At 45.4% G+C, this 26538-nt stretch overlaps 1 protein-coding gene across 2 annotated transcripts; it reads right to left on the minus strand.

Moving 5' to 3' along the window:
* Positions 1-1902: 1902 nt before the first annotated feature.
* LOC123086846 (methionine S-methyltransferase) lies at positions 1903-8415 on the minus strand. Of its 2 annotated transcripts, none has more exons than XM_044508665.1 (11): positions 8119-8415; positions 6867-7060; positions 6268-6474; positions 6084-6179; positions 5222-5410; positions 4880-5068; positions 4566-4802; positions 4322-4456; positions 3784-4104; positions 3324-3503; positions 1903-3001 (listed from the first exon to the last, which is right to left on the minus strand). In XM_044508665.1, exons 1-11 carry the CDS (start codon positions 8360-8362, stop codon positions 2000-2002), a joined length of 2994 nt encoding a protein of 997 aa, XP_044364600.1. In that variant the 5' UTR covers positions 8363-8415; the 3' UTR covers positions 1903-1999. The 2 variants fall into 2 exon arrangements, with proteins under 2 accessions (XP_044364600.1, XP_044364601.1); XM_044508666.1 differs by lacking the exon at positions 8119-8415 and adding an exon at positions 7896-8045 and having other exon boundaries at positions 1905-3001; positions 6867-7805.
* Positions 8416-26538: the final 18123 nt, after the last annotated feature.

A 26538-nucleotide genomic window follows, 5' to 3' on the forward strand; every position in this document is an offset into this window, starting at 1 on the left:
CATGAAACGCTCCATGAAATCCATTCCAAAAAATTAGATGGAGTAATTTTTAAGGTGGATTTCGAAAAAGCGTACGATAAGGTTAAGTGGCCATTCCTCCAACAGGCATTGCGTATGAAAGGTTTTGATGAAGCCTGGCGCCAACAGGTCGAATCCATTACGCAAAAAGGGAGTGTGGGAATTAAAGTGAATGACGATATAGGTCATTACTTCCAGACACATAAGGGCCTCAGACAAGGAGATCCGATGTCCCCTATCCTGTTTAACATTGTGGTGGATATGTTAGCAATTTTGATAGGAAGGGCTAAGGAGAATGGTCAAGTAGGTGGTTTGGTACCTCATCTTGTTGATGGAGGTGTATCCATCCTTCAATACGCAGATGATACAATCATCTTCATGGAGCATGATTTGGCCAAGGCGAGAAATATGAAGCTAGTGTTATGCCTTTTCGAACAATTGACCGGGTTAAAGATTAACTTTCATAAGAGCGAGTTGTTCTGCTTTGGTAGAGCCAAAGACGACCAAGATTCTTATAGGCAATTGTTTGGGTGCGAGTTGGGGAGTTTACCCTTCTCACACCTTGGTATTCCGATACACCATCGGAGGCTAACAAACAGAGAATGGAAGTGCATCAAGGATCGATTTGAGAAAAAACTGAGCTGTTGGAAGGGTAAGCTCATGTCATACGGATGTCGTTTGATATTGATTAATTCGGTGCTAACGAGTATGCCTATGTTTCTCTTATCGTTCTTTGAGGTCCCAGTTGGTGTTAGGAAACGACTGGACTTCTATCGGTCACTTCTTTTGGCAGGGTGATGAACTTAAAAGAAAATACCGGCTTGCTAAATGGGACATCATCTGTAGACCGAAAGACCAAGGGGGCCTTGGTATTGAAAATCTTGAAGTTAAGAACAGATGCCTTCTTAGTAAGTGGTTGTGGAAGCTTTCTTCCGGAATTGAGGCCATGTGGGCGCAGATCCTCCGCAACAAGTACCTCCAGACTAAAACATTGTCCCAGGTCGCAGTCAGGCCGACTGATTCGCCTTTCTAGAAAGGACTAATGAAAGTCAAACAATCAATGTTCAATAGGACGAGATTTGTTATTGGAAATGATACAAGTACACGTTTCTGGGAGGATACTTGGCTAGGAGACGCACCTTTAGCCATTCAATATCCATCTTTATATCAAATTGCTCAACGACGTGAGGTGTTCGTGGCAACAGTATTTCAATCTGCCCCCCTTAATATTCAGTTTAGACGGTCGCTAGCAGGCAATCGTTGGGAAGAATGGCTCCATCTAGTTAGGAGACTGATGGAGGTTCAACTTTCTCACCAACCCGATGTATTACGCTGGAAGTTGACTAGTTCTGGAGTATTTACAGTCAAATCAATGTATATTGATGTGATTAATTCGAATGCTATTCCAACTTCCAAGTATGTTTGGGCTGTCAAAGTTCCTTTAAAAATTAAAGTGTTTATGTGGTTTGTCCATAAACAAGTTATTTTAACAAAGGACAACTTGATCAAGCGTAATTGGACAGGACCTACTAGGTGTAGTTTCTGTGATCGGGATGAGACGATTAAGCATTTAGTCTTTGATTGCCCGTTGGCCAAAGTTCTTTGGCGGACGGTCCATATTGCTTTTAATATTACTCCACCGACTTCGGTCAATGCATTATTTGGGACATGGCTTAATGGGGTTGAGCCAGACTTAGCAAGACATATTCGGGTTGGAGTTTGCGCTCTGTTGTGGACTATCTAGAATTGCATAAATGATTTGGTTTTTAACAGAACATCACGGTTTCATTTCTTGCAGGTTATTTTCCGAGCTACAACACTAATCCGTTCGTGGTCGCTACTCACTCCGATGGAGGCCGGGGAGCATTTGGTTACTGGATCTATCCGTTGGGAGATGGTAGCTCGGGATATCTTCAACCGGTTTGGATGGCGGTCATATAATAGGATAGGGAGTACAAATTTAAGAGGGCAGTTCAGAATGTTACAAAAGGCTAACCTTTGCTAAGTGGTTGGCACGATTTTTCAGTGTCTCCTTTTGCTCCATGATGAGATTAGAGAAGTGTTGATCCCTCTTGTTCTTAAGACCCAATAGCTTTCTGAAAGTGTACTTCAATGTGCTATGTGGCTGACTCAAGTTTGCAAGATTATGTTCAACGACGGACAGGTCATTGAAACTTAAAAACCCAAAATCAAGGCCAATCGCAGTCAGCCCAAGGGACAGCTCTCCGAGCATAAAAGCTGTGAATGGGGGATCTAAGCAAACATTATAAGAAAATCTTTCCAAATTTCTCCAAGCCCAGCGGTCGGTTTGGAACTCCAGACCAGAGAAGGAGGTATCTATCACTACCCTAGCTCCATGCATAGCACAAATAGAAAGCAGATCTCGTATCTCCTTGTCACTGTACAGGAAACCAGAAGGGTTAATTGTAGGGCCAGAAATATAGACCCAGGCCCAATTTTCTTCCTCAATTAGAGCTTCGTTTAGAGCCATTGGTTCAATCTTGAATCCTGAATCTGAATTTGTTGGAATGGTCGAGATGTTTGCGTTCATAAACTTTGCTGCTGAGACATAGTGCCCATTGGTGCCCAAAGGGAAAAAGAAGGTACCTTGTTCTTGCACGCAGCAAAGAACAAGCTTGTTGAAGAGTGCAACACAGGTGCTTCCATAGATAATTTCCATACCAAAGCCATCTAACCTGTCAGCATAACGGTCTCCTGGGAAACCACCATAGCAACATTTCACCAGCTTTTTAATGCCGAAATGAACATCAGTTTCAGAATCCGTGATGTTCTGCCTAACAAAACTTTCAAAAATGGAAGTGTTCACCACAGAAGGTACTGGCAAGAAGCTGCGGTCTAGATCCATATGAATGATACTAGATTCCTTGGATTCAGGAACGAAAAATTCAGCTTCTTTTAGGGTTGACATAGCTGAATTAGAAAATCCTATCATCTTCTGAGGTATCACTTCTGCAGGTTGTCTCTACAAACGAGCAAGGAAACATCAAAAGCCTAACCAAAAAATAAACATTAAGGTCAAAAGATATTCCATAGGCCCCCTTTCTTTTGAAGTGTGATATTCCATAGATACCAGGGCATATTATTATTATTACTCATAGTTAGACATCATGGAACATAATCAGTCATCCTACTAATATATTTAGCTGTTCACTCTGAGTACCTGTTATCCAACTAAATGGCTGAGTTATGCTGAGAGGAATGTCCACTATTGGCACCATTAGACAGAACAGTTTTCCATTATCATGAGGATGAGTGGAAAACTGGGGGAGTTACGTCATGATTACCTCTCGCTGTGCATGCCGGTTGTCAATTTGGAGCGCCAGTAGCTCGCGAAAAAGACAGCTATAATATTGCTGGCTGATCACAGAAGTATGTCCTTCCAATAGCTCAATAGTTTGTGACAATGCCTTATAGACAGTTTCATCCTCAGATATGGCAAAACCAACTTCCAGATCAGAATAAACCTGCACAATAATCCAAAATAAGGTAGAGCACATGCAGATTAAAATATTTAGGAAGTTTCTAAAGTAGGTGTAAGAATGCAGAGAAGTTCAAATACAGTGTAGGATCGTCTTTAATGTATAAGACCAACCATCGATCACATATACACATCCCCCAGTGGGGTCAGGGCGTCAGGATGAGACACATAAGGTATTTAACTCATCATAATAAATCGTAGTTAAAAGGAGACATGAGAGATCAATCCACCATGGAACAAAATTGATGTGGTAAAGTTATAGGCACCTGATCCTTTACTAGACCACAGAGTATAACTGCATGCGACGGTAGGGTGTTCTCAGCAAAATACTTCAACACACCATTAGAGTTTGGCGGGCTAGACAACTCCAGATGCTCTGAAATATCTACGAATAGCCGGGAACCAACATCTCTTGTTGCACTTAGTATATTCACTAGAGCAGCACTCGTGATAGCCTCAAACTTAGCCAGGCCAGTAACAACCACCTGAGGCTTCAGTTTCCTGATCAACTCAATCAGCAGATCTGATTGGTGTGGTGCTGCAATTGCAATGACTGTGTCTTTAGCATGGTTACAATCTGCTCTTCCCTAGAATTTTAAAAAGAAGCATTAACATCAACATTCTTGAATCATCATATTTTCTTCACCTAAAAGGCATGCCTTCTCCATTATTCCTGTCAACAATTTTTTTTTAAAGCAGAAGAACATTGCACCATTAAGTAGTACAGACTGAGTGTTGCTTGAAGAAGTGTTGCACTACATTCACAAGCTGCATATGCATGCATGGGCCACACACAGGGAGTACCTCAATTGCTGAGGATGTTAACCATTGTTTCGGCAAGTGTCTGGTCAGATGTTCATCCACAATTGCAAGCGCCGGTGAGAACAGTCGAAGAGAAATTTCTATGGCAACAGCACGAGAAGGGAATACAGCAACATTCTGGTGCACCAGAAAAAAAAGGAGGATCATATGAAGCACATGATAGAAGCGGCAAATAAGTTGATCCTATGAATTTCTGGTATAAGCGAACGCAACTAAGAAGCCTTACATCAGAAGTTAATGGGATGTTGTAGTAGCTCTTCATAAAGTCAGCAACAAGATTCCGGAAGTTTAAACATCCAAATGGAGGCTCACAAGGATTGGACTTATTCTCTTTCAAAAAACTAGCAAGGTATACTAGGAAGGCCATTTTTTCAGCAGCAACCAAATCATTATCAAAGGACAAATCAAGGGAGCTGCTGATTTCATTGAACCCATCTTTAAGAATCTCAAACAATTTCTTCACCTGAAAATCGTCTGAATTAGTACTACTTCCATCACTGTATTGTTTACTTTACAAATCTAAAGAGAGTGTGAAGGAACCTGAATGGGTTTGTGAAGTTGGCAGCCATACACAGACAAAGCATGTGAAACACAGCCACCAGATTTCATGTATGCCTGGGCTGTGCGTGCAGAGACAGACTGATCCCCGACAAGGTCCATAAAAAATTCAAATTGATGTGGGCTGTTTTGTTCAATTTCAACTAAAGCTGAAATATCAGTGTCGGCAGCCTGGAAAATTATCAACTAGTTGGTGATGATCCCAAACAAGAATATCAAATTGTAATATGAAACTATGAGGCGAGAAATGGAAAATCTATGCCCTACTAAAACCAGAACATAATGCTGGCATGGAAAGATTTCCTGGTTTCACAAAATTGATACCTGCATAATTTTTGTTTGCCAGAGCTTACTGATATGGAATCCACGGCGTAGAAATAGGCGTTCACAGACACCTTGACCTGGTCGGCCTCCTATGTTGAATATCATGATACCCATAGGCTTTATGACAGCTATCCCTTCTTCAACTGCCCGAGCAATCAACCCGAGGCCAAACTGGTCCTCAAAAAAACCCTGGAGGTAAGAGTGCAACAAGTTTACAAACATAACAAATAAGCACAAGGGAAATGGAATAGAACATTCAGCCATCATATGAAACATTGTCTTGATTAATACTATGTGTGCATCATGTCAAATGATGATGAAATGCTTAGCAACTGACAAAAACTTCTATTTATAGGGATCAAAAGAGATATGTTGCAAAAAAATGAAGTTGTGCAAAAGGTGGAAGTCGAGGTGAGGAATTTCAGACATGGAATACTGCCAAAAGAGTTATTCTAGTATCCAGCATTTAGCCTAGTTGCCCTTTTAATGTAGACTGCCAGTCCTGTCCTTCCTAACCATCTAGTTAAAGTGTTAAGCTGATTATGATACTTGTGGGACCAAGTTTTCAGTACAGATCCTATATTATTTATAAAAATTATTTAATTATATCAGAGCTAGCAACACATGCCTACAAGGAAATAGCATACACTCCTAAGACATTTTTTTTCTTATATCTGGTTATATACAAAATGTAGTTACTTCAAAGAGCAATCAAGAAATAAGTTCACTCCAGCTAGAGAAGCGACATGAAGACAAATCGCCATTGGTATTAGGTAAACTGAATGGAATAAGTTCAACACATTACACATGTCAATACATTTTCCTTAAGTGGTAATCATGAAGAAGTTATATCTCTACTTACCTGAAGAGCACAGTAGTTTCTCAAGGAGTACAAGAACTTCTCACTTGAATTTTCAGTCATAATCTTTGACATTGCCTCTGGATTGGGGTTAAGAATCTGAAAAGCAGATTTCGAGAGTAAGCAATTTCCTTCGGTTCTGGTCTACTATAATTTCCTTTCACGATACAGTAATAACTAACCGTACCTGTGGTATGCAGCCAACAATGCAATCAAGTTCTATCTTGTTATCTATACAGTATGAAAGAAGATCAGATTCATGGAATTCAACTCTATCCAGCAATGTTTTTCCCTCCCTGTCATAGACCGGGAGACCATTGTCGTCTATGGCATTCAAGTATAGATTTATCCATGCAATCTTGATGGCCCTTGGGTTAATATCCAGACCATAGACCTGCAAAGAAATAAACAATGCTCAGCTTGGGTTCTGACAGAAACAACGACTGGACTATGATGGTAATAATTAGCTGCTTGCAAATTAATTTGTTTGACTGACATGTGCGGATCAAAATCTAATTGGATGTCATTTCCCTCTTTCCTGCTTTAAAGGACACACTGCTCTGTTCAAGAAAAAAGGACACAATGCTCAGCGTGGTTTGAACAATGTGTGGTATTAGACTAGATCCTTGCTCAAAATTGAATAATAAATGCTCGGTAGATATTATTTTCCTCAGAGGTACCAAAAGTGGTATATCATTATAGCAAAGTAAATGTATAACTGATGTAGCTCCCACTTTTGTAGCAACGACGATAAGATAAATTATTGACAGAACTAGAGAAAACCACCTTCAAAGGGGACAACTTCTCTGCAAGCGCAATAGATATCCAACCATTGCCACACCCCAGCTCTCCATACGTCTTATCCCTGGAAGTGGAATCTTGATGCTGATTAAGGCCCTCATAAAAAGCGAAGGACCAATCTTCAGGAGTGAAAATGCTAGGTATCTCCATCATTGTTAGCTTCGTGCTTTGCTGGAACCCTAGAAGCAGCTGCTAAATTAGAAGAGAAAAATTGATAGTAACACTCTCCAAAGTATGTAGGCTATGCCCTATTTTTTTTTCTTACTGCAATAAGTTTGATCGCTGCAGTTAGGATTGTTCTGCCAAAGATGAATTGTAAGAAGAAAAATAGATAGCATCAACCTCCAATCTCTGCAGCTTACACAAAAGAATGAAAAAAAAATGATGCTTAGAGGCCATGAAAACATTTCTCTGAGTACCATTTGACCAATGCCTTGTTGTGTGCTAATCTCATGTGAACTGTCGTTGATCCTCTATGACTATCAAACTTCCACAAGAAAAGAAGGTGGTCACATTGAAGCCATATCTTTGAATGCAACTAGCTCCCACAAAAACAAAAAAACAAGTGTCTGTTTTTGGTTCACTTTCTCACACACATAAATCTGGCTCCAACTAGTCACCAAAAAAAAAATCTTGTTCCCACAAAAATAAATAGTATATCCATATATTTCTAAACAACGTATAGGGAATCTCTGTAAAAAAAGTGCTAGGGATCAGATACACTAACAGAGTAAGCCTTACACAAGGAGGCACATCACATTATGTGCAGTACCGGATTCTGAAGCAAACGCTAAAAGTTAAATAAATCTCATCAAGTAAACTATGTCAGACAGATCCGGAGTGCCATTGTTTCCATTTTATATGAGCACCAAAAGTCCAAAACAGAGAGTGTGAATTATTCAACAAGCGAGACTGAAGTGTTCCCTGCATAAGGAGCAGGGGGATCAAGTCTCTGCGCAATTACACACTCATAATCTCACACACAGTTGCAGTAGAGGGACACCTGGCGCTTACATTAGTCAGCAGCATTATATTTATAGGCCGCCACATGCCCACATGGTTGACACTCCAGTGGAATCGCCCACGCGCTTTACCTAAACACTACAATAACCCATAGACGTGGCCATTATAATTTCGACGGCCAGACGGCCGATTTCCGCGAAAGGTGATACGTTTGCGGAGAGGACTGGGGGGGGGGGGGGGGGGGGGGGGGGGGGGGGGGGGGGGGGGGGGCGACCTCGGATGTGGGGGTCGACGACGACGTCGCGGAAGTGGAAGGTGAGGAAGCGGTGCTCCTGCCCGGCGTCGAAGCGGCGGCGGACGGCGCCGAGGAGGCGTCGGGCCGCGGCGCGGGAGGCGCGGGCCTGGAGGCGCTCGAGCACGGCCTCAGCGGCGGCATACGCGGCCTCGCCCGACGCCGCGCACGACGACAGGAAGGCGTCCACGTCCTTGCTTTCGTCGTCGCTCGCCGGCGCAGCCATTCGCCCTGGTTGGCCTCCGTCCGAGAGGAGGGGGAGGCGGGCGGCGGCGCCAATCGTGGTGGCGGACGAGTGAGGTGAGGGGCAGAATCGTAAAATGGCCGCTTGGGGAGGTGGAACCCCCGTGAAACAGTGCAGACACGACTGGACTGTCGTCGAGCCGTGGTCAAGGTCAACTGCAGAAAAATGCGTAGCCGGTTTGGTCGCTCGAGTCAACCGGTGGTTTGACATCCGCATGCTACTGGATTATAACATGTTTTTAGAGCATCTCTAACATACCTTTTTTTCGGGGTAAAGAAAGATTTCTATTAACTCAAGGTGACAAGTCAGCCACTACCAGTTTTATTACAATGTCGCTCATAACCGAACCCAACCAAACAACAGTACGAGGCATACTTCTACCATATAGAGCAAGAACATGGCTCACTTTAGTCTGCGAGCGTTTAATAGCAGTAATCAAAATCTCCCTAGGGTCATCCGCAATCATCCTTTGGATGTCTGTGATGAGTGCACCCGATCCTGAGCGGTCCACAGACCGAGCGTTTAGCATCATGACCCCTTCGGTGTTGTCCATCTCAACCACAATGAAACGGTCTGTGCGGTGTAGGGCAATCCCGAGTCCTTTTCTACACCCCGCAAGTTCAACATCTAGGTTGTTATCACATGTGCGGATCTCTCTACAGGTGGTAAATATGATTTCGTCTGCTTTCGAGTGTAGCACCATGTCGCCCCCGGCTTCGCCTGTAGCCGGCACATAGCTACCATCAACATTCAGCTTGGTCCATCCAGCACGTGGTGCCTCCCAACGCAGCTCTTCCTTCTGCTTCACTGTGCGAGAGCTAGCAGCAACTCCCACCTGGACGACCATCTTACCCTTCGCCATATCTCCTTGAGGCCACTGATGGATACATAAGAGAGAGTTGATATACCCATGGAGAAAACTACGGGATGCTTCGGTCGGTGGAGGAATCTTCCCGTGGGTTATTTCATTCTGCACGTACCACACATGCCACATGGTCATAAGCACAACCATGCGTGTGGTATCCGGAAGTGGCTCCAGCAGCGAGAACAACCATTCCGGGCCTGTATTAATGATGCTCTCCGCTACTGGGATGGGCCAATCCAGTGCCATAGCCCTCCACAACTCCACTGCTAGGGGGCATCTGCACATTGCGTGGAATCCATCCTCCCGTTCCATTCCACAAAGAGGACATGCATCAGTAAGCTCAAGGTGTCGAGATAATTTATTTGCCCAAGTAGCAAGCGAGTTGGACACCAGTCTCCATGCAAATACGCGTACCTTTGGGGGAGCAGGGCACCCCCATATGGTATTCCAGATGGCGCGACAACTATCCGGTGCCCTGCTCGATGCCATTGCCCTTGGACGGTCGCGCTCATCCATGGCTAGGCGGTAGGCGGAGCGTACCGTGAAGATACCGTTCTTCTCCAGGGCCCATGCAATAACGTCATCAGGGATGCGAGGCAATGTACGAATGTTGGTGATGGTCTCGACATCCGTCGGGAGGAAGTACTGCGGCAATATCTCCGTGCGCCACGCACCAGAGGCATCCAGGAGTTCATAGACCCGCCGCAGTCGGCAGGTTCCCTGTTGTGTGATCGGCTTGCCTGTCGGGGCTGTAGGGAGCCACCGGTCGCGCCAAATCTGTATGCTGCTGTCGTCGCCGACGCACCACACAAGCCCCTTTTTGAGGAGCTCCAAGCCATACTGAATGGCCTGCCACGTAGGGGACGCATTCCCCGTGAAGACTATATCCACAAGCCGACCCTCCGGATAATATCGAGCTTTGAGAACCTGCACACATAAACTGCGAGGATTAATCATTAGCATCCACGCCTGCCTCGTCAGAAGGGCTTGGTTAAAAAGACCTGCCTCGTTAGGAGGTCTTTGAACCCCCAAGCCGCCCTTCATTTTATGTGCCAGAATACTCGGCCACGCCGTCCAATTCATTTTCCTTTTGCGTTGAAAAGAACCTCACCAATAATTACGCATCATCCTATTGAGGTCGTCACACACTGACATCGGAAGTTTGAAGACCCCCATGATATATGTTGGGATCGCCTGTGCAACAGCCTTGATCATCACTAGTGGCTGGGGCGCGCCCAGGGCGCGCCTCTTGAGGCGTGGCTGTGCGCACTTTTCTTGCTGTTGGATTTATTATCGTGTTTGTACAGCCCAAATATGATAGATGGATCATATATATATAGGTGGTGGGTGCTGCTGAGGACGTTGCGTCTAGAGACGATACAGTGGATTGGTCTTCACTGAACATTGGTGTTTGGTTGATCTGATTGTGTTGTGCGTTGCTGTCTTCTTTATATTTTGTTTCCCAGGACCCAAATCATTACTCGGAGGAATTCAGAAAGAAAAAGTTGGTGCGAACTTAGAATGCATATCTCATTTGTTTCTGACCTAGTAGAAATGTACCCATCAGAAACAGAAAGGCCAACAAAATTCTAGTCAACAGCAATTCATAAATTAGTCATCCAGCAAAAGACTGTTTCCTTTAAGCCAAAAGGCAATTCAAAAGTATACAAAGAAATAATTGAGGTAGATTTAATCTCAAATGTCAATAATTGTTCTTACATAAGCCAAACAGATTTTTTTTGAAGGAAAATTGTGGGCTTGCTGAAACTTATCATACTACTAAGTTACCGACTAACCCGACTAATTGAGGGGTCAGTGCAAGAGAGCTAATTTAAATAACAATGCTGATGTTTATTGCCATTCTGCCATGCAAAAACATTCTCAGCCGTTTGGGCAAATGATTGTCTGTTCAAAAGAAGGTTCTCCATCCTCGCACATTTCTTTTTCCTCAGGATATCAAATACAACAGTCGACCCACAGGCTCGCTCGTCCGCTCCCGCGAGCGGCCGGGCGAAAACCCCAGCCCGCCGCCGCAGCCCCCCTCCACCCTCGCCCCCCTCCCTCGCCGCCGCCAGGGCACGACGCCAGGCAAAGCCCGCGCGTACGTCGGGGGCGGCGGGGCCCTTCCCCTCCCCGCGAGCCGCTAGGACGGCGCGGGACGGCCGGCTTCGCGGCGGGGCGCGGCCCGACGGCGGATCTCCTCGGGTCGGAGGCGATCTACGGTTGGTTGCCGGGGGAGGCTTCATCGGGTGATGGGCGGCTATTCCGCGGCTTGTAGCGTCGAGCGGCGCATCCATGTGAGCGGATCTGGTGCGGCGCCCGGGAGATGGCGAGGTGGAGGAGGAGGGCGCCGAGGGGGGTCGCGGTAAAGGAGGAGGAGGGCGCGGGGAGGAGGGCCGGTGCGGATCTGGCCGGCGTAGGGCTGGGCAGCGGTCCGGCGGTGGCAGTGGCGCGGATCTGGCGCACTGCCGCCACGAGGGCCCGAGTTCCGCCCCGTGCTGCTCCTGGCCTGGCGCGAAGGTGGGCGTCGCGGAGGGCGGCGTCAGCACTGCACCGGGCGGCGAGTGGAGGGCGTTGAGGGCACTAATGGGCCGCGCTAGATCTGGGAGGGCTGCACTTGCTGGAGCAGGGAGGCTCCAACCGTGGTAGATGCGGGATGCGGGGCCCGATATGGCCTCTGCATGCTCGCCGTGGGGAGGTGGACCATGCCTTCACGGCTTCAACAACAAGGTGCTGCGGCGGCGGCGGCGTGAGACTACATGGACGAGCTCTGTAGGGCTTGAGCGGAGGTGTCCGACGATACTGACGAAAGTCCTGCACAACAAGAGCCGGTGCCGATGGCGCCTGAGGGTGTCATTTTCCTCCTTGGAGGCGCCACCGAGGTGTGTCGGCATCTTCCTCGGGCTTGGTTGGTAGTGTCTCCGGGCGAAAGCCTAGGTCCGGTTGGATCGGCGTGATGACGGCGTCTCCGACGTCGTTCCTCTGTTGGGAGCATCATGTTTTTGAGACACTACTTGGAGGTTCTATATGGCGCTCCTCCGGTGCTCGCCGCTGATTTTGGTGAAGCTCCAGACGCAATGTACGCCATTGCTGATAAGTCCAAGACGAAGCTTTTTCTGGGACCAACCGAGTTCCGCCATCTGCCTGCACTCTGCTTCAAGGGTGGATGGTGCGTTGACAAAGAAAGTCTTAGTTGGAGCTGCTGTTGTCTCCGGAGGATACCGGCGTTGGTCAAGTGACGCGGCGGTCACGCTTAGCCTAGGACAGGCCCTTTTTGCTTTGTAGTGGTGTTGACTGTGGTGGGTAGCTCGGCAGCTAATAGGGATGTTGTTTTTCTTTTTCTTTGATCTTCGGATCTTCATATTGTTGTTCTTTCGTTGCTTCCTGCTAAATCGAATCAAGCCAGCATTTTGCTGGATCTTTCAAAAAAAATACAATAGTCACATTTCGGCTAGTATCTGGCTTTGCTCCTTCCGAAGAATCAGCAAGCTGCACATTAAGGAGATTATATGAATCAACTGTTGGAAGTGATCATACATTTTTTAGAAAATAACAATGTATGGTAGGGAAAGAAGTCTAGCTAGCAACCCAGAAACTTAATAGCGGCTACAGAGTATAGCAAGCATATGAATGATACTGCCTAAGATGTGTCTTTCGTAAAAACAAAAGGTGCTTGATAACTTTAAGCATATAATTAACTAAGATTTAAGCAATAGTAACCAAAAATTGTACACATTACGTCGCCCGTCAACAACAGAAGGCAAACAGATGGGAAAACAAATCATGGGAGAAATGTACAAATGGATGATATCAATCTCTAGTGCTTTATTAATTATCATAGACGAAAGCATGTGAATACCTCTTCAGGACAAGTTTTTTCAGTTGGCCTACTTCTTTTTCAATTAAAAACTAAAGCTTACGCTGTTTTACTTCCATATCCATGGGTCCAAGCCTGCAAGGTTTAAGAGGGTGCATGGTTTAAGTCATATACCAAGTAGGCACTGCAAAAAAATGTTGAGAACTAATAAGGAGAAAGGAGCTCAATTACATGGTGCGGCATCCAGGTGCAGCCCTGAAGGCATGTGAATCAGAAAGCCCAATATCAACCTAGCGCAATGAGCCAGGCTCAGAATCAAGGGTTGCTTGCTGCCCAAATTTCTTCAGCAATGCTGTTACGAAATCAGAAGGTGTGATTCCTTCACTTGACTGGGACCTCACAGATTTTACCAAGGTGGTTGTAATGTCCAGTAGAGCCTCTGCATCCGCTATTTGCTCCCTGGGTCTCTGCACTGCAGTGTGGAAGAACATCTCATTTTGTGTTTTATATATAGCATCAATGTTTCAAAGCTATAGCCAATAAAATATAGAAGATGATAGACATTTTAATATACGGTAAGGGCGTGTTCCAGTAGGAGAGGGGGATTTGGAATTTAGTTGGATAGAAATCCTTCAGATTCCGTGTAATCTTTAAAAAATCCAAAAACCCTCATCAACACACCTTCAGCAAATATTTTGACATGGCACAGTGAGCTCAAGGCATGCCAATACTTGCCCACGTTTGTCTGGAAATGCAATCTTGCAGACAAACGTCCATTCAATGAGTGCCAAGATGGAAACGTGTTCCACATGAACATGCAAGAACAATCTGCAGTCTATTTATGATGCATACTACAGAGAGATCTAAAATAAAACATGGTAGAACTACAAACATGACGTGAAAGTAAACGTATGATCATGCTGCACACTCTACAAGATGCGCCAATGCTACATAAACAGAGGTTCATATCATTTGCTTGAAGGTTTACTTCTAGTGATGTCCCCTGGACACCTGTAACTGAATATGCAGGAAAAAGGTAAGGCTCTCTTTTAATGTCAGGTAGAAGCTCACTTACAGGAGGAAATTAACTTCTTCAATTCTTTTGCCTGTTCAATGCAGTTCCCAGCTGCTTTTGCTTTCTGAATGTAGTTCAGGAATAATTTTCGTACCTGTCATTGAATTTGGCAATACAAAAAATAAATTGGATTTGCAGTTTAATATACCAAAAGATATAGTAGTTTTTACAGAAGAATATACGCCAATCTATGTAACATATTTTTTGGAGAAGAGGCATACTTTCTTTATTAAAGATGGTCATAGCAGCCTCCTTTTTCAAGTTTAGACCCTGTGATGCTTTCCTAACCGCCTCTCGTTTATCAACGTTGTGCCATCAACTGACAAAATTGCTTCCTTGACAACCTGCGACATCCTAAAATGGTAAGAAGAATACTGACACACAACAGGCAACAACTTTGCTGAACTAAGCATATCTGGAATTGAACCTAACATTATGTAGTGTGTTAATGAAAGGCACAATAGAAGTATAAAATGCATCACCTTTTCAAACAATTGGCCGCAGATGTCAGTATGAACATCATCAACAATTTCTTAAGGAATGCAGAGACGCACTTGGAATGCCATAAAAGCTTCTGTTGCATCCTTGCTCTGCTGCTCCTTCAGCTACAAACCGTTGAAGGTTATGTTCCTAGCGAAAATCAATTCCTGCTCGTACAACACAAGACCAACAATGTAAAACAAGATGAAGTAAACGAAGTCAGTTGCAACAATATCAGCGCTGAGCTAATATCTGATGGTGTAGGTGTATAATGAATGATTGTGTACTAATGCATATAGGATATGCATATGACAAGGAGGGGCGGACTGCGCATCTAAGAGAAAGAAAATAGTGAAGAAAATCTGGGAAAGGGGGCTGACCAGGAAGCAAATTGGGCACTCCAGGAGCTGGTACACATGTGGATGGGGTTGGAGATGAAGTTGACGACAAGAACGACCTCGACGAGGATGCCCGCCGCCACTTGGGACGAACAACTCGATCTTGAGGTCGACACCAACCAGAAAGCCGTCCACAGCATTCTTGTCCTTGGACGGCGGCGACGAGGCGAGGCGCAGCTTCTTGGGCAGCCCGACGCCCTTAACCCGCAAGAACCCATCTCCGGCAGACACCCTCTGCCGAGAGGGAGACGAGAAGGCGTGGAGCTCGGTGACGTCCGCTCCATCGATCTGTCAAGGAGGGTGGACATCGATGGCGACGTGGGGGTCACGGATCTGGCCAGAGAAGCGCCTCCCCTTCCTCCTCCTCTGACATCGGTGGGAGCGGCGTCCTCCCATTGATCCTCGTCACCAGCATCCGCGCGCACGCGTTGGCGGTAGGGGCGCGGACCCGACGGCGACGGAAAGAGAGAGGATCCTTTCTGCCTGCCTCAGTGGGGAGAAAGAGAGAAGGGAAAAAGGAGGTGACGTGCGTTGGTTGGAGCGGGGCGGCCTGGCGGGCATACCTGGCGACCTATTCCTTCTGGACGAAGGAAACGAGCAGTGGTTGGGCAGCGACGAAGCCAATCGTGCATCGCTCTCACCTCTAGCGCAACTGTCCTTCGCGGTTCGCCACGTGGATCACCCCAGATAGCGCCTTTGATGCACATCTTATTGTTTTTGATTTCCGTCCCCGCACTCGACGGCGTGTCACCCCATGCAATAATCCACTTCAAAAGCCTTGACTGTAAATTCTGAAATTTGTCCCTCAACATACGGCCGTCAGGTGTAGGCAGGCCAAGATATTTGTCCTCAAAAGTGAGAAGATTGGCGTGCAGCACCGAGCGGACCTTCTCCTGATTGTGTTCTGTGCATGACTTCCCGAACAATACGCTACGCTTGGATGGATTAATGCATTGGCCCGTTGCCTTCTCATGTGTATTGAGTACCTCGTAAATCTTTGTAGCTTGTGCCTCTTCTGCTTTGAAAAATAAGAGAGTGTCATGCGCGAACAGCAGATGGGAGACCATCGGGGCACGCCGACATACTTTGAGGGGAGTGAAATCGCCCCTATCTTCACCTTCCTTCAATAGAGCCGAGAGCCCGTCAACCATAAAAATGAATAAAAGGGGGGATAGAGGATCACCTTGTTGAAGCACACGCGTCGGTGCAAACGAATTCAAGAGGGTCCCATTAAACTTCACTGTGTATCTCACCGAGGTGACGCAAGTCATAATCTAGTCCACCCACAGGCGAGCAAAACCCAACTTTTGCATCGTTCGCTTCAAGAAGGTCCAATTTACCCTGTCATAAGCTTTGGACAAGTCCAACTTGTAGGCACAAAAACTCTTTTCCGGATCTTTTTCGTGCTGAATGTAATGTAGGCACTCAAAGGCAACTAACGCATTATCTGTAATCATCCGTCCGGGGACAAAAGCACTTTGAGGAGGTGAAATAATATCATCCAATAAAGGCCTCAATCGATTAACCAAATATTTAGCAACTACCTTGTAGATGACGTTGCACAAAATGATAGGTCTGAACTCAGTAAGCTTCTCTGGGTTGTCCACCTTGGGAATGAGAATGATGGTTGTGTCATTCACCCCATCTGACATTACTCCTGTGTGAAAAAATTCTTTCACGCAGCGGATGACTTGCTCTTTCATAACTGACCAATTCCTCTGGAAAAAACGAGATGGAAAACCATCTGGCCTGGGCGCTTTCAGGGGCCCAATCTGAAACATGCGTCAGCGATTTCCTTATCCGTGTATTCTGCATACAGCTGGACATTTATATCATTAGTAACACGTGAGTTAATCAGATCAATGATCGGATCAGTATATAAGGAGGTTTCCGCAGTAAACAGAGAAGTGAAATAAGAGGTCGCCATCGCTGCCATGGAGTCATGATCCTTATGAGCCATGCCATCATCATCCATCAGAACTTTAATATAATTTTTTCGTGCCCTACAGACTGCCTTCCGATGGAAAAACTTCGTGTTACGGTCACCTTCTCGCAGCCAGTCAATGCGGGGTCTCTGCATCCACAACATTTCCACACGATACAGGAGCTCATTGAGCCGATCATTTGCCTCCCTTATCTCTTTACGGTTTGCATTCATAGACATGAGCTCCTCAAGGCGAGAACGAGATTATTTATTTCTTTGATCACGTTACCGAATTTTTTGCGGCTCCAATCCTGAAGCCTTTTCATCATGCTCTTGAGGTCGTCCGCAACCTCACCCAAATGAAGTAGAGAGCCCAGCTACGTCCATGTGTCCATGATGACCTTCGAAAGGGTCGGATCCCTCTCCCACATCACTTCATACTGGCGACAACGCCTGCCCATCGCCGGTGGGGGTTCTTCCTGGGCACACTTGAGGAGAATAGCAAGGTGGTCCGAGCTTGGAGCCACTAGGTGCTCCACCTTGGCCTCCGAGAATGTGTCACGCCACGCATTGTTGGCCACTGCTGATGTCGCTTGAAGCTACGTCGGTATTTCCCCAAAGAGGAAGGGATGATGCAGCATAGCGGCGGTAGGTATTTCCCTCAGATATGAAACCAAGGTTATCAAACCAGCAAGAGAACCAAGAAACACAACGTAAACAGCCCCTACACACAGATAACAAATCCCCGCAACCCGACATGTTAAAGGGGTTGTCAATCCCTTTCGGGTACGGTGCCAGAAATTGGTGCCTGACGGTAAAAAGGTTGTAATAAATTGGATAAATAGATCGAAAATAAAATAAAGTGCAACCAAGTATTTTTGTATTTTTGGATTAATAGATCTAAAAGTAAAAGCAAATAAAAGTAGATCGCAAAGGCAAATAATGTGAGAAAAAGACCCGGGGGCCGTAGGTTTCACTAGTGGCTTCTCTCGAGAAAAATAGCAAAGCGGTGGGTGAACAAATTACTGTTGGGCAATTGATAGAACTTCAAATACTCATGATGATATCCACGCAATGATCATTACATAGGGGTCATGTCCAAGATTAGTAGACCGACTCCTGCCTGCATCTACTACCATTACTCCACACATCGACTGCTATCCAGCATGCATCTAGTGTATTAAGTTTATGGAGAAACGGAGTAATGCAATAAGAACGATGACATGATGTAGACAAGATCTATCTATATAGAGATAGACCCCGTCGTTTTATCCTTAGTAGCAACGATACATACGTGTCGGTTCCCTTTCTGTCACTGGGATCAAGCACCGTAAGATTGAACCCACTACAAAGCACCTCTTCCCATTGCAAGATAAATAGATCAAGTTGGCCAAACTAAACCCAAAAATTGGATAAGAAATACGAGGCTATAAGAGATCATGCATAAAAAAGATCAAAGAAACTCAAATACTTTCATGGATATAAAAACATAGATCTGATCATAAACTCAAAGTTCTTCGATCCCAACAAACACACCGCAAAAGAGTTACATCATATGGATCTCCAAGAGACCATTGTATTGAGAATCAAGAGAGAGAGAGAGAGAGAGAGAGAGAGAGAGAGAGATGAAGCCATCTAGCTACTAACTACGGACCCGAAGGTCTACAAAGAACTACTCACGCATCATCGGAGAGGCACCAATGGAGGTGGTGAACCCCATCCGAGATGGTGTCTAGATTGGATCTGGTGGTTCTGAACTCTGCGGCGGCTGGATGAATATTTCGTCGACTCCCCTAGGGTTCTGGAAATATTGGGGTATTTATAGAGCAAAGAGGCGGTCCGAGGGGCACCCGAGGTGGGCACAACCCACCAGGGCACGCCTGGGCCTCCTGGCGCGCCCTGGTGGGTTGTGCCTCCCTTGGGGCACCCCCAGGCACAGCCAGGGCCCGTTGTGTTCCTTCTGGCCCATAAAAATCTCCATAAAGTTTCGTGGTATTTGGACTCCGTTTGATATTGATTTTCTGCGATGTAAAAAACATGGAAAAACAACAACTAGCACTTGGCACTATGTCAATAGGTTAGGACCAAAAAATGATATAAAATGACTATAAAATGATTATAAAACATCCAAGATTGATAATATAACAGCATGGAACAATAAAAAATTATAGATACGTTGAAGACGTATCTGTTGGGGAACGTAGCAGAAATTCATAAATTTTCCTACGCAACACCAAGATCTATCTATGGAGAGACCAGCAACGAGTAGAAGGAGAGAGGATCTACATACCCTTGTAGATCGCTAAGCGGAAGCGTTCAAGTGAACGGGGTTGATGGAGTCGTACTCGTCGTGATTCAGATCACCGATGATCAAGTGCCGAACGGACGGCACCTCCGCGTTCAACACACGTACAGCCCGGTGACGTCTCCCACGCCTTGATCCAGCAAGGAGAGAGGGAGAGGTTGAGGAAGACTTCATCCAACAGCAGCACAACGGCGTGGTGGTGGTGGAGGAGCGTGGCAATCCTGCAGGGCTTCGCCAAGCACCTACGGGAGAGGAGGAGGTGTCACGGGAGGGAGGGAGGCGCCAAAGGCTCAGGTATGGATGCCCTCCCTCCCCTCCACTATATATAGGGGCAGGGGATAAGGGGGAGGCGCAGCCTTGCCCCCTACTCCAAGAAAGGGGTGCGGCTAAGGAGGGGGGAGGAGTCCATCCTCCCCAAGGCACCTCGGAGGTGCCTTCCCCCCTTTAGGACTCTCCCCTTTTTCCTTTATCTTGGCGCATGGGCCTCTAGGGGCTGGTGCCCTTGGCCCATGTAGGCCAAGGCGCACCCCCTACAGCCCATGTGGCCCCCCGGGGCAGGTGGCCCCACCCGGTGGGCCCCCGGGACCCTTCCGGTGGTCCCGATACAATACCGATGACCCCGAAACTTGTCCCGATGGCCGAAACAGGACTTCCTATATATAAATCTTTACCTCCGGACCATTCCGGAACTCCTCGTGACATCCGGGATCTCATCCGGGACTCCGAACAACATTCGGTAACCACATACAAGCTTCCTTTATAACCCTAGCATCATCGAACCTTAAGTGTGTAGACCCTACGGGTTCGGGAGACATGCAGACATGACCGAGACGTTCTCCAGTCAATAACCAACAGCGGGATCTGGATACCCATGTTGGCTCCCACATGTTCCACGATGATCTCATCGGATGAACCACGATGTCAAGGACTCAATCGATCCCGTATTCAATTCCCTTTGTCTAGCGGTATTTTACTTGCCCGAGATTCGATCGTCGGTATACCGATACCTTGTTCAATCTCGTTACCGGCAAGTCACTTTACTCGTTCCGTAACACATCATCCCGTGATCAACTCCTTGGTCACATTGCGCATATGATGATGTCCTACCGAGTGGGCCTAGAGATACCTCTCTGTTTACACGGAGTGACAAATCCCAGTCTCGATCCGCATAAAACAATAGATACTTTCAGAGATACCTGTAGTGCACCTTTATAGTCACCCAGTTACGTTGTGACGTTTGATACACCCAAAGCACTCCTACGGTATCCAGGAGTTACACGATCTCATGGTCGAAGGAAGAGATACTTGACATTGGCAAAGCTCTAGCAAACGAACTACACGATCTTTGTGCTATGCTTAGGATTGGGTCTTGTCCATCACATCATTCTCCTAATGATGCGATCCCGTTATCAACGACATCCAATGTCCATAGCCAGGAAACCATGACTATCTGTTGATCACAACGAGCTAGTCAACTAGAGGCTCACTAGGGACATATTGTGGTCTATGTATTCACACGTGTATTATGATTTCCGGATAATACAGTTATAGCATGAATAAAAGACAATTATCATGAACAAGGAAATATAATAATAATACTTTTATTATTGCCTCTAGGGCATATTTCCAACAGTCTCCCACTTGCACTAGAGTCTATAATCTAGATCACATCGCCATGTGATTAACACTCACAGGTCACATCGCCATGTGACTAATACCCAAGAGTTTACTAGAATCAGTAGTCTAGTTCACATCACTATGTGATTAACACTCAATGAGTTTTATGTTTGATCATGTTGCTTGTGAGAGAGGTTTTAGTCAACGGGTCTGAACCTTTCAGATCCGTGTGTGCTTTACAAATCTCCATGTCATCTCCTAGATGCAGCTACCACGCTCTATTTGGAGCTATTCCAAACAACTGTTCTACTTGGAGCTATTCTAAATTATTGCTCCATTATATGTATCCGGTCTCTCTACTCAGAGCTATCTGGATAGGTATCAAGCTTGCATCGACGTAACCTTTACGACGAACTCTTTTACCACCTCCATAATCGAGAAAATTTCCTTAGTCCACTAGTTACTAAGGATAACTTTGACCGCTGTCCTATGATCCATTGATGGATCACTCTTGTACCCCTTGACTGACTCATGGCAAGGCACACTTTCGGTGCGGTACACAGCACAGCATACTGAAGAGCCTACGTCTTAACCATAGGGGACGACCTTCGTCCTTTCTCTCTATTCTGCCGTGGTCGAGCTTTAAGTCTTAACTTCGTACCTTACAACTCAGGCAAGAACTCCTTCTTTGACTGGTCCATCTTGAACACCTTCAAGATCATGTCAAGGTATATGCTCATTTTGAAAGTATTATTAAGCATTTTGATCTATCCTTATAGATCTTGATGCTCAATGTTCAAGTAGCTTAATCCAGGCTTTCCATTGAAAAACACTTTCAAAATAACCCTATATGCTTTCCAGAAATCATTTCTGATCAACATATACTCATCAGAAATTCTATAGTGCTCCCACTCACTTCTTTGGAAATACAAGTTTCTCATAAACTTTGTACAAACCCAAAATCTTTGATCATCATCAAAGCATTCATTCCAACTCCGAGATGCTCACTCCAGTCCTTAAAAGGATCGCTGGAGCTAGCATACCTTTTAGCATCCTTAGGATCGACAAAACTTTTCTGATTGTATTGCATACAACCTTTCCTTACGAAAACTAGTAAGGAAACTTGTCTTGACATCCATCTGCCAGATTTCATAAATGCAGCTAATGCTAACATGATTCCGACGGACTTTAAGCATCGCTACGGATGAGAAAAACTCATCGTAGTCAACTCCTTGAACTTGTGAAAAACTTTTCGCCACAAGTCGAGCTTCATGGATGGTGACATTACCATCCGCGTCCGTCTTCTTCTTAAAAGATCCATTTATCTCAATGGCTTGCCGATCATCGGGCAAGTCCACCAAAGTCCATGCTTTGTTCTGATATATGGATACTATCTCGGATTTCATGGCTTCTAACCATTTGTCGGAATTCGGGCCCACCATCGCTTCTCCATAGCTCGTAGGTTCATTGTTGTCCAGCAACATGACTTCCAAGATAGGATCACCTTACCACTCCTAAGTAGTACGTGTCCTTGTCGTCCTACGAGGTTTGGTAGTGACTTGATCCGAAGTTTCATGATCAATATCATAAGCTTCCACTTCAATTGGTGTAGGTGCCACAGGAACAATCTTCCTGTGCCCTGCCACACACTAGTTGAAGAGACGGTTCAATAACCTCATCAAGTCTCCACCATCCTCCCACTCAACTCTTTCGAGAGAAACTTTTCCTCGAGAAAGGACCCGATTCTAGAAACAATCCATATTGCTTTCGGATCTGAATTAGGAGGTATACCCAACTGTTTTGGGTTTCCTATGAAGATGCATTTTATCCGCTTTGGGTTCGAGCTTATCAACCTGAAACTTTTTCATATAAGCGTCGCAGCCCCAAACTTTTAAGAAACGACAACTTAGGTTTCTCTAAACCATAATTCATACGGTGTCATCTCATCGGAATTACGTGGTGCCCTATTTAAAGTGAATGTGGTTGTCTCTAATGCCTAACCCATGAACGATAGTGGTAATTTGATAAGAGACATCATGGTACGCACCATATCCAATAGGGTGTAACTATGATGTTCGGACACACCATCACACTATGGTGTTCCAGGCGGTATTAATTTCGGAACAATTTCCACAATGTCTTAATTGTGTGCCAAAACTCGTAACTCAGATATTCATCTCTATGATCATATCATAGACATTTTATCCTCTTGTCACAATGATCTGCTACTTCACTCTGAAATTATTTGAACCATTCAATAATTCAGACATGTGTTTCATCAAGTAAATATTCTCAACATCTACTCGAATCATCTGTGAAGTAAGAACATAACGATATTCACTGCATGCCTCAGCACTTATTGGACTGCACACATCAAAATGTGTTACTTCCAACAAGTTGCTATCTTGTTCCATCTTACTAAAACCGAGGCTTTTCAGTCATCTTGCCCATGTGGTATGATTTGCATATCTCAAGTAATTCAAAATCAAGTGAGTTCAAACGGTCCATTTGCATGGAGTTTCTTCATGCATATACACCAACAGACATGGTTCGCATGTCTCAAACTTTTCAAAAACGAATGAGTCCAAAGATCCATCAACATGGAGCTTCTTCATGCGTTTTACACCAATATGACTTACATGGCAGTGCCACAAGTAAGTGGTACTATCATTACTATCTTATATCTTTTGGCATGAAAATGTGTATCACTACGATCGAGATTCAATAAACCATTCATTTTAGGTGTAAGACCATTGAAGGTATTATTCAAATAAACAGAGTAACCATTATTCTCCTTAAATGAATAACCGTATTGCGATAGACATAATCCAATCATGTCTATGCTCAACGCAAACACCAATCTCGGTGGTAGAGGGAGCGTGCGATGCTTGATTATATCAAACTTGGAAACACTTCCAACACCTATCGTCAGCTCACCTTTAGCTAGTCTCCGTTTTATTCCGTAGCTTTTATTTCGAGTTACTAACACTTAGCAACCGAACCGGTATCTTATACCCTGGTGCTACTAGGAGTACTAGTAAAGTACACATTAACATAATGTATATCCAATATACTTCTATCGACCTTGCCAGCCTTCTCATCTACCAAGTATCTAGGGTAATGCTGCTCCAGCGGTTGTTCCCCTTATTACAGAAGCACTTAGTCTCGGGTTTGGGTTCAACCTTGGGTTTCTTCACTTGAGCAGCAGCTGATTTGCCGTTTCATGAAGTATCCCTTCTTTCCCTTGCCCTTCTTGAAACTAGTGGTTTCATCAACCATCAACAATTGATGCTCCTTCTTGATTTCTACTTTCGCGATGTCAAACAACGCGAATACCTCAAGGATCATCATCTCTATCCTTGATATGTTATAGTTCATCACGAAGCTCTAGCAGCTTGGTGGCAATGACTTTGGGGAAACATCACTATCTCATCTGGAAGATCAACTCCCACTCGATTCAAGTGATTGTTGTACTCAGACAATCTGAGCACAAGCTCAACGATTGAGCTTTTCTCCCTTAGTTTGCAGGCTAAGAAAATCGTCGGAGGTCTCATACCTCTTGACGTGGGCACGAGCCTGAAATCTTAATTTCAGCCCTCGAAACATCTCATATGTTCCGCGACATTTCGAAAACGTCTTTGGTGCCTATACTCTAAACCATTTAACTGAACTATCACGTAGTTATCAAAACGTGTATGTCCGATGTTCGCAACATCCACAAACGACATTTGGGGTTCAGCACATTGAGCGGTGCATTAAGGACATGAGCTTTCTACTGATCGCATAATTGCTACTATCAACTTTCAACTATATTTTCTCTAGGAACATATCTAAACAGTAGAACTATAGCGTGAGCTACGACATAATTTGCAAAAGGTCTTTTGACTATGTTCAGGATAATTAAGTTCATCTTATGAACTCCCACTCAGATAGACATCCCTCTAGTCATCTAAGTGATTACATGATCCGAGTCAAACTAGGCCGTGTCCGATCATCACGTGAGACGGACTAGTCATCATCGGTGAACATCTTCATGTTGATCGTATCTACTATACGACTCATGCTCGACCTTTCGGTCTCCGTGTTCCGAGGCCATGTCTGTACATGCTAGGCTCGTCAAGTTAACCCTAAGTGTTTTCGCTGTGTAAAACTGTCTTACACCCGTTGTATGTGAACGTAAGAATCTATCACACCCGATCATCACGTGGTGCTTCGAAACGACGAACTGTAGCAACGGTGCACAGTTAGGGGAGAACACTTCTTGAAATTTTAATGAGGGATCATCTTATTTACTACCGTCGTTCTAAGTAAACAAGATGCATAAACATGATAAACATCACATGCAATCAAATAGTGACATGATATGGCCAATATCATTTTGCTCCTTTTGATCTTCATCTTCGGGGCTCCATGATCATCATCGTCACCGGCATGACACCATGATCTCCATCATCATGATCTCCATCATCGTGTCTTCATGAAGTTGTCACGCCAACGACTACTTCTACTTCTATGGCTAACGCGTTTAGCAATAAAGTAAAGTAAGTTACATGGCGTTCTTCAATGACACGCAGGTCATACAAAAAATAAAGACAACTCCTATGGCTCCTGCCGGTTGTCATACTCATCGACATGCAAGTCGTGAATCCTATTACAAGAACATGATCAATCTCATACATCACATATATCATTCATCACATCCTTTTGGCCATATCACATCACATAGCATACCCTGCAAAAACAAGTTAGACGTCCTCTAATTGTTGTTTGCATGTTTTACGTGGCTGCTATGGGTTTCTAGCAAGAACGTTTCTTACCTACGCAAAACCACAACGTGATATGCCAATTGCTATTTACCCTTCATAAGGACCCTTTTCATCGAATCCGTTCCGACTAAAGTGGGAGAGACTGGCACCCGCTAGCCACCTTATGCACCAAGTGCATGTCAATCGGTGGAACCTGTCTCACGTAAGAGTACGTGTAAGGTCGGTCCGGGCCGCTTCATCCCACAATACCGTCGAAACAAGATTGGACTAGTAACGGTAAGCATATTGAACAACATCAACGCCCACAACTACTTTGTGTTCTACTCGTGCAAAGAATCTACGCAATAGACCTAGCTCATGATGCCACTGTTGGGGAACGTAGCAGAAATTCATAAATTTTCCTACGCAACACCAAGATCTATCTATGGAGAGACCAGCAACGAGTAGAAGGAGAGAGGATCTACATACCCTTGTAGATCGCTAAGCGGAAGCGTTCAAGTGAACGGGGTTGATGGAGTCGTACTCGTCGTGATTCAGATCACCGATGATCAAGTGCCGAACGGACGGCACCTCCGCGTTCAACACACGTACAGCCCGGTGACGTCTCCCACGCCTTGATCCAGCAAGGAGAGAGGGAGAGGTTGAGGAAGACTCCATCCAACAGCATCACAACGGCGTGGTGGTGGTGGAGGAGCGTGGCAATCCTGCAGGGCTTCGCCAAGCACCTACGGGAGAGGAGGAGGTGTCACGGGAGGGAGGGAGGCGCCAAAGGCTCAGGTATGGATGCCCTCCCTCCCCTCCACTATATATAGGGGCAGGGGATAAGGGGGAGGCGCAGCCTTGCCCCCTACTCCAAGAAAGGGGTGCGGCTAAGGAGGGGGGAGGAGTCCATCCTCCCCAAGGCACCTCGG

The sequence above is a fragment of the Triticum aestivum genome, chromosome 4A (genome assembly GCF_018294505.1).
Source record: "Triticum aestivum cultivar Chinese Spring chromosome 4A, IWGSC CS RefSeq v2.1, whole genome shotgun sequence".
In the NCBI taxonomy this organism is placed as follows: domain Eukaryota; kingdom Viridiplantae; phylum Streptophyta; class Magnoliopsida; order Poales; family Poaceae; genus Triticum; species Triticum aestivum.